At 44.0% G+C, this 13,471-nt stretch overlaps 1 protein-coding gene across 1 annotated transcript; it reads left to right on the forward strand.

The window, feature by feature from the left end:
- The first annotated feature begins 2,366 nt into the window (after positions 1–2,366).
- LOC119278098 (protein YLS7-like) lies at positions 2,367–6,262 on the forward strand. The gene is made up of 3 exons (XM_037559457.1): positions 2,367–3,236; positions 3,382–3,659; positions 4,925–6,262. Exons 1-3 carry the CDS (start codon positions 2,786–2,788, stop codon positions 5,723–5,725), a joined length of 1,530 nt encoding a protein of 509 aa, XP_037415354.1. The 5' UTR covers positions 2,367–2,785; the 3' UTR covers positions 5,726–6,262.
- The last annotated feature ends 7,209 nt before the right edge of the window (positions 6,263–13,471 follow it).

A 13,471-nucleotide genomic window follows, 5' to 3' on the forward strand; every position in this document is an offset into this window, starting at 1 on the left:
ATAGACGTAGCCACATCCACACACTCCGCAAAAATCACCACCGCAGCATCCCACCATCTTGTTTGACCGTTGCAGTAATTAATCACAGTTAAAGAATCGGACTCCGCTTCAACTCGAGAAAACCCCAAGGCATTAGCAAATGATTTTCCATCACGCATTGCCACTGCTTCTGAAGTTACTAGATCTGCTGCAAACAGAATGAATCTGCACTGGGCTGCAACAAAATTTCCTTTACAATATCTAGTAACAGCTAACGTAGGTCCAGTTCCCTTGTCCAGGTGAAAAGAAGCATCCACATTCACGTTCACGAACTTGGGGTCTGGTTTTCTCCATGTATGCTCATGTACCTCATGTATTTTCTTATTCATCTGGTGGTAGTTGTTAGAAATTGCTAAGACGGAAAGTGGCCATCTCCTAGGTGGAGGTGGTGATCCACCATGAGTGAACTCTCGCCGAACCCACCACAAGTACCAGGATCCAACAGCTACGACCTGTTTAACATCAAGGCAAGGTTTCAGAGGTAGCGACCTGGCCTCCGCCAATAGAAGATATTCTAAGATAATCGAGCCTGAATGGTCAATTTTCTTTGCTTCTTCAATGATATCAAGAATTCCCAATCTATGCCATAAATCTTGAGCATGTGTACAGTCAAACAGTAGATAGCGCACATCTTCAGCAACCTGATGACAGATCGGACAAGAGCTATTCGAGCCTACATGTCTGTTTTTGTGAACATTGATTTCAACGGGATAATTCCATGAAGGGTCCGCCAGCAGAAAATCTGTATCTTACATGGAACCTGCAGTTTCCAAACATTACTCCATATTTCTGGTGAATTAGAACCAGAAGGGCGTGTCAATAGATTTGCCTGTGCACGGTAAGTTTGAATCCATTGGATGCGATATGCCATCCGTACTGAGAACATCCCTCTCCGATCTGGGTTCCAGGCAATAAAAACCTCAAATGCCCCATGGTTCAAAGGGATTTGAATAATCCTTCTAACATCAACAAGATTAAATATAGACCGGATTAGGGGTTCATCCCATACTCCAGTATATGGATCGATGAGATCGCTGAATGTCGTGAGGATGGACTGTCCTCTACTGAAGATTACCATCCTATTAGGGCTTGAAGATACCCAAGGATCACTCCAAATTTTCACTAGTTCCAATACGCCAGATATATCCCAATTTAAATGTTTCCAATCCCTTCATTATGCTCTGCCAGGTGAAAGATTCCCCACTTTTCAAAGTTGCTTGAAGTAAACTTCCATTAGGGAAGTATTTTGCTTTCAACACTCGGGCACATAGAGATTCTGGGTTGGTAATGAGACGCCAACATTGTTTCGAGAGCATAGCCAAATTGAAAGAATAGAGATCTGTAAAACCCATTCCTCCTTCATTTTTCGGGTAGCATAGTTTCCACCAAGTGTACCAATGCTTTTTTTTATGATCCTCATCATCGCCCCACCAGAATTGGGCTATCAAGTCTGTGATCTCCTTGCAAATGCCCTTGGGTAAACTGAATACTGACATGGCAAAAACATGGATTGCTTTGGCAACAGATTTAATAAGTATTTCCTTGCCACTGGTAGATAGTTGTTTCTCCATCCATCCTTTCAACCTTTCTTTAATTCTTTCACATAAGTGCCTAAAACAGTCACTCCTATCTGCTCCCACCATTGCAGGCAGGCCAAGATATTAAATGTACTAACATTGAATTGATAACAAGAGTAGAGTCAAAACAAAAACATCTAGATGAATGTGCCGTTCAAACTCTCAGTTGGTTTAACCCTCTGGCGACGTGGCACGCGGACTCGGATCTACCTGTCGAGAATGTCTCTGGTATTGGTAGACTTCTCCACCGATCCCATGCATTCCTTTCCCCTTCCTCTTCCATCTACAACATTGGCAACATGGGAGGATCCAGTGGCGCTCCATCGCCGATTTCCATCTACAACGCCTTGGGGACAAGCCGCTGCTCAAGGAGGGGCGAATGTCACGCCTGCCAGGTGGGCTCCACCTGCAGACAAGCAAGAGGGCATGAGCGGGCCTGCCGGCACCACTGATGGGCCTGAAGGGCGAGGGCCAGGCCAGTGTCGGGCCAAGGAGTGAGTGCGTGTGTGGGTTGAGTATGGCCTGCGTGCGTGACTAGTTAAGGGGGTGTTTGTTTCCAGGGACTTTTTGGTGTAACTTTTTGGTGTAGAGACTAGAAAAAGTCCCTAGCAAACCAAACATGGTGGGACTTTTTGCTAAAAGTCCTTAGAAACACCTTCTTGAAAGTCTTTTTAAAAAAGTCCTAGGGACTAGAAAAAGTCCTCGGACTAGAGAAACAAGCACCACGGGTGCGAGACTGAGAGTTTGGGGTTGTTATCGAATAGCACTTGCTGTAACGAACCGAGAGCGAGGCTGATCCTCCCCTCCTTCTATCCTCACCAACCCCCTCTGCTTCCTTTACCTCCTTCCTCCCCAGATCTGATCCAGAAGAGAGAATTGTGTAGCCGCCAGATCTGATCCAGAAGAGAGAATTGTGTAGCCGCCGCGCCGCCGGCGGCTCCCCACGCGCGTTCGCCGCCATAGGCATACCCGATCTACCTCACCGCGCGCCAGCCCCCAATTTCGGACATTCGAGGTACGAGCATTTCGTCGTTCCATCCCAGCGATTAGTCAAACCCCACCGAGCTCCACGGATTTCCGGTGAGTTCCAGATCCGCCCCCTGAGTTGCAGGGCCTGATCGTTGGGCCCTTGGAGAAATCACTTGACGTTGCGGGTCTCGGATGCGGCCATGAGTTTGCCGGGGAAGAAGGCCGCGGCCGGGGCCGGGGGAATCCGGCGCTGGCTCTCCACCGCCGTGCTGTCGGCGCTGGCGCTGGTGCTGATCCTGGTGGTGATTTCGCTCTCGGTGGGCTCGCCCCTGCCCGGGGCGTCGCTCCCTGAATACCCAGCTGTCAGAGCTAGTCACCCAAAGGGGAACGCTACCGCCGATGAGGGGAGCAAGAATGATATTGCCACTGGTGTTCCATTACCAGGGAAAGAGTTGCAGGGTGGCCAGGAGCCCTTGGTTGAGCACAGCGCCCAAAATGCTACTCTCAACTCAAGCGAGGGGTCTCTGAATACAAGAGAGATTCATGACACAGTACCGGATCCAGTTTCTGTCGATAGCAAAATACAGGATCCAGTAGTAGCTATGGATGATACCACGCCAAAACGCAATGATTCTCAAAGGGCTGATCAAGGTGAGCTTTAGTTCATTCCCCTGTTTGACTTGTGCACAACATCTTACAGACATGAATGAAATGTTGTTTCCCGCTGCACTATACTGGTTTATTCATGATAAAGGCGTAGCTGGGATACGATGAATTGACCTGTTTTATTGTGCAGGTACCTGTGATCTTTATCATGGGGAGTGGGTTTTCGATTCATCTGGGGCGTCGTACACAAACAACTCTTGCCCTGTCATCACACGGATGCAGAATTGCCAGGGAAATGGGCGACCGGACAAGGATTATGAGAGTTGGAGATGGAAACCTCAACAGTGCACCCTCCCACGCTTTGATGGAATTAAGTTCTTGGAGTTAATGAGAGGCAAGACTCTTGCCTTTGTTGGGGACTCGGTTGCTCGAAATCACATGGAATCTCTCCTTTGCATTCTGTGGCAGGTGAGATACTTCACTGATACTATTAATGATTTATGTTCTCACTGTAATTTGCCTAAGTAGACGGTAGCTTGCCAATTATACTATCCATGACCAATTTTATTGACATGTATTATTTTTGCTGAAAACTGATTAAGTCGCTACAAGATCTAAGACCTTTTGATGAATGATGATTTATTTATTTTTGACCGAGCGATGGTCCGAGTTAAGGTGTTATTTGGACTTATGTGTGGACAATGGCAAATTTTGTTTCTGGTTTTATGATGCTTGCTTGTAGTAACATAACATTATTTACAAGTTCCTTCTTAAAAATAAAGTGTGAAAACTCACCATATGTACATGGTTCCTGTAAACTGGTGAAAATTATCAATCTCGTAGAAGATTTATTGTCAGTTTGATTGCTATCCTGATATTGCAAGTGCCTTGCCTTATTCTGGACAAGTTACTGGGTTACTGCTGTTGTCTGCTGTCTACCATAGGAACCAACACCATAGGAACCAATGCCGTCATCTTGCACATCTTATACCATGTCTAGCCTCGAGAGAATGTGGTTTAGAGTTTAGATATTGCTGTCAGATATTTTCTTTTCCTGATATCACGTGGAAGCATTTGGGATGAAATTGTAATATCAGCTCATGCGCCTATCAAAGCAGAATAGCTGCTGATGAGCATTAGAGAGCGTTATAATTTCCTGATGTAGAAGCAAAGCTAGTTGCTTTTCATCGTGCCTTTATTGAAAGGCAACTTCACTATACTTTTTTTTTTGGAAAAGGAGGTTAAACCCCCGGCCTCTGCAACTTCACTATACTGATTGTTGATTTTAGCGGTTGATAATGGATCCTTACATAATTTATGCAGAGGCAGTTTTCTGAGATAAGATTGTTGCTCGAAAGTGTGTACTTTGTCAAGTTATGAGGCCCCTCACATCTTGTGAATTCTTCTCTTAGGAATTAGGAAGTACTCCCTCTGTAAACTAAGATAGTGATCTAAAAAGTCTTATATTAGTTTACAGAGGGAGTATATCTCTAAGATCAAAGCATAATTCTGAGTTTCTGACGCTTTATTGCTTCCCTTTGGTTTCATCATTATGTGTGACCTGTCTGTGTACTATAATGGAACACATCTGAAGGGTTTTCTTCCCTTTACTTGCTGGAGTGTTCAGATCAACCTAGTCAACTTAGTGATCCTGTACTTGTAGCTCATTTCATAGAGCAACATATTATTTGATTTTTTATCTTGACATCAAAGTTATGTTCTCCTTTTGACAGGTAGAAACCCCAGTAGACCGTGGCAGCCGCAGGATGAACAGGTGGATCTTCAGGTCAACCAAAACGACTATTGTCCGCATCTGGTCTGCTTGGTTAGTGCACAACTCAATTGAAGCTGTGGGGTTTGCTCCTAAGGGTCTTGATAAGGTTTTCCTGGATGTAGCAGATGAGAAGTTCATGCAATTTATCGCCTCTTTTGATGTGCTTGTCCTGTCATCTGGACACTGGTTCGCCAAACGGTCAGCCTATATCCAGAATGGCAATGCTGTTGGAGGGCAGCTCTGGTGGCCTCAACAAGCTGGAAAGATGCAGATAAACAACGTTGACGCATTTGGTGTGTCAGTTGAGACTTGCCTGACTGCTGTGGCGACCCACCCAAATTTCACAGGGATAGCTGTTCTGCGCACATACTCTCCAGATCATTATGAAGGCGGGGCATGGAACACTGGTGGGTCATGCACCGGGAAGGTTAAGCCCTTGGATGTGGTGGTGAGGAACGGATACACGGATGCAATGTATGGGAAACAAGTTGCAGGCTTCAGAAAGGCAGTGCAGAATTCTGGGAAACATGGCTCCAAGTTGAAATTGATGGACATCACTGAGCCCTTTGCGTTGAGAGCTGACGGGCATCCTGGTCCATACAGAAGTCCCGACCCAAACAAGAAGACTCAAAGAGGACCAGATGGGAAGCCTCCACCCCAGGATTGTCTGCACTGGTGCATGCCAGGACCTATAGATACATGGAACGAGATGCTGTTTGAGACCATACGAAGCCAACTAGAGGGAGACAGCAGCAGCTGAAGAAAAACACTTGGTCGCTACTTGCCAATTTGCCGTTATGTGGTATGTCCTGCAATGCTGCTAAACGTCAGTGTATATCAGAGTGCTTATGATGTTGTTGTACCACGGATAGGAAGAACTATAGCAAACCTGTAGGAGTATATGACCACAGTTGAGATAGGGAATGGGAGATGTCTTTTAGCACCTAACACCAATCCCTTGGCAAGAGGGATGGAAATGCACCTGTATCTGGAGATATTCGCTGCATTTTTTGCCCGACACACGAAAGATTTTTATTGCCAATATTTGTGGAACAGGACACCCGATGGCTCGAACTGATGTGTAAGTGCTCTGTCTGAGTGTGTTTGCAAGCCGCTGGGATGAAACTGCGGTATCTGTAACTGCACCGAATACTGTTTTTTTTTCTTGCCACCATTGTGATGTGATCGTATGTAGATCTAGATTATAGAAAGTGCACACATGGTTTTTGGTCTAGCTTAGGCATGTCTCCAGTCTATGATGATCCTGCACTGTTGTTAAGAAACGGTCTATCAAACACGTGCTGGTCCTACTTCCTTGAGAAGCATTTTATTACCACTGTCAGCTTTGGTTTGGTTACTCAACACTGAAGCTGTGCAGTATGCATGCCATTTGTTTACTGCTAGCAGCAAGGTTGTGTAGCTAGGCTAGGCCTTTGTTAAACAAACCTTTATAGAATTGAAGGGAACATATAAAACCAAAGGTCGAATTGTGTCAAGTGTCTGATGGAAATGGCCTTTCTTTTTCGCGGGAACGATGGAAGTGACCTACCTAACCTTAAGATTTGACACCAGATGCCTTCCTGCTGTAAACGGATATTCTTTCTGCGTTCGAAATTCTTCTGGTGCCTTGTCAATTACTCCAGCAACATCAGGTCACCCTCCAGTAACAAACAATTGCAAACATGATGTGGTCAGTTGTTCTGTATTCCAGTTGATATCTCCAGCAACATCAGGTCACCCTCCCATCCCATTTACAGCCTGATGTATATATATATTCTACTCTCACCGGTCTTGACATGAAAGCTCTTGACATTTCCTTTAGCCCAAGGCCAACCCTCTTTCTTGATTAATGAGAAAGGCCAACCCTTTGCTTTGCCTCTTTTAAATTATTTTTTTTTGAGCTTTTGCCTCTTTTAATTAGGAAAACATGAAAGCTGCAGGCTTTCCTCTTTTCATCCATCCATTCATTAAAGAGAGAGAACGGAAAGGAAATACGGCTCCAAGCAAATTATATTCCCATCAAGACCCCAGGAGAGGACACTCGACTAAACAATGTGCTTGATTTGATTGAGCCGCGGCCCTTTCTCAAGTCAGTAACGTCAATCTGTTCCCTGGTGTGGAGGGAGAGATAACATTGTTAATCCCCGGTGGTCATTGCTTGATCTCATCTGTTAGGTTGTGTGCTTTGCTTTGGAATATGCCACTTGGCCCCTGCCCTCCCATGTTATGTTACTCATCGCTTTCTCAAAGATTTCGATAACATAACATATCATATCACGCACATCGGCACGATATAGGACACCTGGCACCGTGGCATAATCTTTTCTTCGTCCTTTTGTTTTCTTGTCATTCTTTTCAATTTGCATCGGCGACATTTCTGCTTCATTTTCTTTCTCATGAAGGAGATCGGTTCGCACAATCAACAGGTTGCTGTCTGCTCCTCCTTTGGGCAACCATGCGAGCCACGCGTTATTAGTCTAAGACCTGCTCTAATCAGTGAGGCTATAATTGTTAACGAACTTATTACTGATAATGAACTGCTACTTGGAATGGAATAATCAAATAAGCAGCCATTGCGGGCAAGCACGTGCCTTGAAAATCAGCAGAGTGCAGCCCATGTATATACGCTACGCCAACCAAATATGGTATTATTAATTTCTTATACAGAGAAATCTTTCAGCAAACCCCAAGTGGACATTGTAAAGAGACCAAATGTGCAGACTGCTTCAAGGAAACTATATCACGAAGTTGCTGTCAGGAATATAATCTGTTGGGGGATGGTTGGAAAAGGTAAAGAAAGACAACGAAAACTTCAACGCGGATTAAATTCAAAACTTATAGGGCCTCTTTTCCTTCAAACCCTGCAATAATAGGATTGCAATCCCATTTTCCCTCGTATCTTACTGCAATAATCTGTCGGTAGTGTTAGGCCACTAGATAGTATGTGACTCATGAGTAATTTCCAATGGAGCCAAAACAGTAGGCTATAAAGAGTCTACAAGGTCAATGTGACTCCAAAGAAAATATGTAAAGGTGTAAAACACGACTAAGATCGAAAGGTTTTTGCGCATTTTACACTGAATAGATTACAATGAGTGTTGGTAGCACATCATGATCTGAGTTACATTAGATGAAAGATATTATGATCTGAGTTACATCAGATGAAAGTAAAGAACATAGGGGATACTGCCTGAAGAAGTCTTTTATGGACTAAAGTAATCAAATGTTGTTTTGGGTTAAAGAAAATGAGAGGACAATTGTGTTTGTATAAAGTTATAGAATGGGAATTTCATTTCCTATATCTTGTACATGCGGATAACATTCTGCTTGTTAGTAGTGATGTTAATTCGACTGCAGGAGGAAAAGAAGTTCTAGTCCTCAAAGTTCAAAAGAATGTCTCTCGTTATAAGGATCGAGATTCACCGAGAAAAGAATAAAAGGGGTATTAGGAGTGTCGCATGGGCATGCTAAGGGAAGTTTCTAAAGTATGCATGCGAGAAAACCTACACCTGTTCTTATAGTAAAGGGCAATGATTTTGGGAACTTTAGTGTTCCAAAAGTCAATACGAAATGGACCAAATGAATATGGTACCATATGCTTCAGCTGTTGAAAGCTTGATGAATGCAAAAGTATAACATTACCGTGACACAGTTCACGTAACCGGGTTGTTTTGGTAATGTCCAGTCCAGATATAGATCACTGGAATGGAGTCGAGGATATCGGCCTCATGCTGAAAGAAATAAGTGCTCTCAAAAGATTGTGAGTACAAAGACAGGACTCGTGAAATATACAGCGAAATCCACAATTGTCGTTGACTTTCACACTTGGAGTTTTTGTGTGGAAAAACTCTAAGGAATGAATCTATTATCATTAATATGATGTAAAGATAATGTACAACATGATATGAGGTTGAGGGACAGGCAAAAAAAAGGTTAAAGAAACATGTACCAGGAATTGATAGTGGTTGACAACAGCGATAACCATTTTAAGTTTTTCGCTCTTATGACAACGAGTCAAGTGTTGATGCCAAACACACTGACACAGAGTTATGCATTGTAAAGGAGAAAGTCCGGAATTATGTAGAAATGCTTGAAGCATAAAAGCAACAGACAAGTGTTTTGCAGATCTGCTTATTAAAAGCTTACCGCCCAGTGTGTTAGGAGAACACACAGTCGACATGGGTTTTATGGTATAATCTAAGATTTCCGGACAATAAAAGGGCCCAAGGTTAAAGAAACTGTTTCAAAACAGAGGTGTGTGTTGTAGGTGTTGATTCTATCGGGATAGACCGTGATGATGAGACATGCTCTACATGCAAATCTGTGATGGAACGAGTACTTTGAAAAGAGTTATTTCAAAGTATAAAGTTAAAAGTATATGATGAGATCAAGGGGGAGAATGTTAGATTGATCTCTCCACCAATGGGCCCAACGGCTCATTGGGCCCTTGACCCACGCCCTGATCGGGGGCTTCCAGCCCAAGCAAGGCTGGTGGACCCCTGTCGCGCAGTGCTATAAAGAGGAGGTGGGGACCAGGGGCACAGAGTACGAGGTTCGTCGCCGCCACTGTTCCCCACTTCTAACCCTAATCCGATCCAGAGGGAGGCACTGAAGCGACGGGAAGCGCCACCAGCCACTCCACCACAGCCACTGCCTCATCACCGCCGTCACCACATCACCATGACCTCCGGCTCAAGCTCGTCAGGTCAAGGAGAGGTAATACTCTACGCCCCACTACCGAAAATCACTGACCCATACGATCTAGTGGCCTAACAGGTAGTTCGTTCCCGTAGCTCTGTGTAGTTGTGTTTTTCTGTTTGAGAAGTTAGATGTGCGTCGTCGCAGCTCTTGCGGCGTAGCTGGTCTTACGTGTGCTCTTTAATCTGTAATAACTGGCACTGGTTCCTGGACATCTTGGTTTCGTTTTTGAATGAAATGGAACAGGGGCGTTTTTGCCCTCTTCCACTAAAAAAATAATAGGAGTACTTTGTAAGTTCTGTTACATCACAAGTGAAACAATTTATTTTTCAAGAGAATTTGAGTTAATGAATTCTTTCTTCAATATTTTGTATGAATCGTTCCCTAGAACAAATAAATAGAATTCGGCCCTATAAATCAAACAGGCTATTAGAATTATTTTAGGGATTATGATTCTGCAAAGTCCTTGTGAAAAAATGCCCCTAACTAATTATGTTCTTTTAAAGAATTGCATGGTAAATTGCCTAGCTTAGACCCTGTTACTTGGTCACATGGCTTGCTTGATAAGTGCTTTATCTCCACTGGAGCTTTGCTGTGCTATCCTCTGCCGCATGTGGGCAATCTGGACCATCTGAAATAAAAGAGGCCATGGGGAGACAGCCATGAACATCTCACAAGCATGCAGATGGGCATTGGGTATGGCATCTGATGTGATCCAAACATCAATTTCTGATGCAAAAGAGAAAGAAGCAACTGGAATCATTAAATGGAAACGCCCCCCTTAGGTTTTGGTGAATGTTGATGCATTTTTCAACCTGGATACTCAACAAGGAGCCACACGGATCATTCGCGACGACCAGGGTCGAGTTATTGCAGCAAGGAGCAAATGGTATGAGCCCTCCCTAGTGTCATGATTGTTGAAGCTCTTGCTTGCCGGGACAGAGCAGATTTGGCGCACAACATGAACATGTCGAAGGTGGTAATGAAAACTGATAGCCTTGAGTTGATTAATTTGTGGAGTAGTCGTTAATAGATCATGTATCCTCCCCGCTGTTGGATCAAATCCAAGACCTTACTAGGGAGTGCATTTCTTTTGAGTTTAATCATGTACTCCCTCCGTCCGAAATTACTTGTCGCGAAAATGGATAAAAATGGATATATGTAGAACTAAAATACGTCTAGATACATTCATTCCTCCGACAAGTATTTCCGGACGGAAAGAGTATGAAGAAAGGTCAATATGTGGAAATCTAACTCTGATCCCAAGTTCAGACGCTCCCTTTATGAACAGTATATTCGAATTAAACAGCTGACACATTCAGAAAAAAATCTTTAAAAAATACACATCGAAGATAAAAAACTCTTCTAGCTGATTGCAACTTCTCGTGCTCAGATGACATCCAAGGAGCTCGATACAAAAAATAAAATAAAATATTGGCTCGAATCTTTGTTGCAACTCTGTACATTTTGGAGCTCTGATTTTAGGTTTTTTGGGTTGAGCTCCTCCGGTGTCATCTCCATGCGGAAATTGCCAGCGCCTAGAAGAATCTCGTCTTTGATGTGCATTTTTTTTTAGATTTTTCTGAATTTACTGGTTCACAAGATGCACTCGAGCACAAAAATGCACCTTTTTTTTCTCGTGTTAAAAAAAAAGCCACTCTCAGCCAATATGGCTGCTCACTACACAACCAAAATTGTCTCAAAACTGAATGTTGTGAGTACTTGGGTGTATCAGGTTCCTACAATCCTGCATGCCTGTATGTACTCCCTCCGTTCCTAAATGTAGGTCTTTCTAGAGATTTCAACAAGTGACTACATACGGAGTAAAATAAGTGAATCTACACTCTAAAATATGTCTATATACATCCGTATGTGGTGGTTCATTTGAAATATCTAAAAAGACTTATATTTAGGAACGGAGGGAGTATCCAACATGATTCCCATGCTGACAGTGAGTAATACATGGATGTTTGTTTCTCAAAAATAACATAAATCAAAATATGTGATCCTAATGCAAATCTTGTTTAAAATTTCCGGGAAATACATAAACTAGGCATAACGACCGTCCATTAGCCTAACCTCTGAACCAAGCATTTTCAGTTCTCATTTGAGCTTGGATGAACAGTAAATTCCGAAAAAATGAAGGAAAAAAGTTGAAAATTTCTAATTTTTTTGGTGCAAACTTGGATAAATGTTCTCAGTGTTTGCAAAATTTCAATGAAAAAAAACACTCCAAAATGCTTTCGAAAATAGCATCTTTGGAGTGTCGGTTTTTTTATCACGACTTCCATGAATGTTATTTCGGGATAAAAATTTGCAAGCACGGAGAACATTTGTCAAAGTTAGCACAAAATGAATTCAGATTTTTTTTTAATTTACTGTTGATCAGGGAGCATGTGAGCTCGGTACTGGATACTCCACGTCCGCTAGCTCCCACCATTTCATTGTGTCACGTCAAGGTGGCGCTCTCATCATGTCTATCATTGCACATGTGTCGTGTCCTCGTGTGGGTCAGTCTTGTCCAAACGCGTGATCCGTGCTCTCCAGATACTATATCCCGACATCGCCGATTGACACATACTAGGCCGGTGGTACGCGTGACTCGTGCCCCCGCCCACGCAAATTTGAGCGAAATCCACGAGCAACACTGCTGGTAACCTGAGAAAGAAAAACGGAAGTAAAAAATCAAAACCACCAACCGAGAAGACACGAGTAGAGCCGAGACGATCGCAGTTGCACCACACGTGGCCAGCCCACACCGACGTGTGGTGGTACCGCTCGAAAGCGAGGGGATCACACACACACACACACGAAGGTAGATCGATCGATTAGAAATCAGATACATGCATGGCATGGACCATTAGCAAGTGCAACGCCGCTAAGCTTCGCTGTCTCGCCAATGGACTGGAGCCTCGTCAGCTCGCCTGGATGTGCCGGCCGCGGCCTCGCTCGATCGGAGACGTTCGACGGAATCAGTTGCGGGCCCCGCGAGCGGCGCATGGGCGAAGAAGCTAGGCGACGCGCGCTCGAGTGGACAGGTCTCGTCGCTGGCCCCACTACCCCGTTATTCATCTAACCATGGACCACACCCGGCATTATTTCCTCCGGCCCCAACTCCATCACCTTTTCCTTATCCTCTCCGATTTCTAACTACTGTTTGATCATCTACCGAAATGGCAATCCCGTTGTTTCCTTGGTGCTACGGGCATGCAATTACTTTTTGGTGCTCCTACAGTGGTTGCTGCCAGCCCACCCTACTTGGACGTGTGGTGCTCGGGAAGTTTCTTCTATAAATAAATGCCAATGAGAGTTAGCTTTTGAGTTGGTCTCATTTTTTTTTACTTTTTGGTGCTCCTACAGTCTTGTTTAAGCCTGAAAAATGTACACAAGAGAGAGAGAGAGAGAGAGGAGGAGGGTTGAGGGCAGTGTTTCATCAGGATCCTTGCGGCGACAAAATATCATACGAAAGATCACACCCAGAATTCCACCTCGCCTGATTCGTTTAGGATAATACTAAACATATGTTGCTTGCTTGGTTGATCCTTATATTACTAGTACTACGATCTCGTCGCCGACAACCACCGCAGATTGATAAAAGTAATGCCGTAATTCGACCCATGCTAATCCGCCTACACCCGCCCGCCCGCCCGCCGCGTCCACCATTTCATGGCTCCTTTTCATCTCTCTTTAAATTTTATTTTGTTACTATTAAATCTTATGCGCACGCCTTTATGTTTCCAGCTCACCAAGATCCATAGTTTAATCGTGCCATGGCTGCTTGAAAGGTTGACGGTTTCGATCATGCATG

This window comes from Triticum dicoccoides, chromosome 3B, assembly GCF_002162155.2.
Source record: "Triticum dicoccoides isolate Atlit2015 ecotype Zavitan chromosome 3B, WEW_v2.0, whole genome shotgun sequence".
In the NCBI taxonomy this organism is placed as follows: Eukaryota; Viridiplantae; Streptophyta; class Magnoliopsida; order Poales; family Poaceae; genus Triticum; species Triticum dicoccoides.

Excerpts from the sequence above, each read along its gene's own strand:
- LOC119278098 (XM_037559457.1), top strand. The coding sequence starts at position 2,786 with ATGAGTTTGCCGGGGAAGAAGGCCGCGGCCGGGGCCGGGGGAATCCGG. Across the intron at positions 3,237-3,381 it reads TTCTCAAAGGGCTGATCAAG|GTACCTGTGATCTTTATCAT; the intron begins GTGAGCTTTAGT and ends TTTATTGTGCAG. Across the intron at positions 3,660-4,924 it reads TCCTTTGCATTCTGTGGCAG|GTAGAAACCCCAGTAGACCG; the intron begins GTGAGATACTTC and ends TCCTTTTGACAG.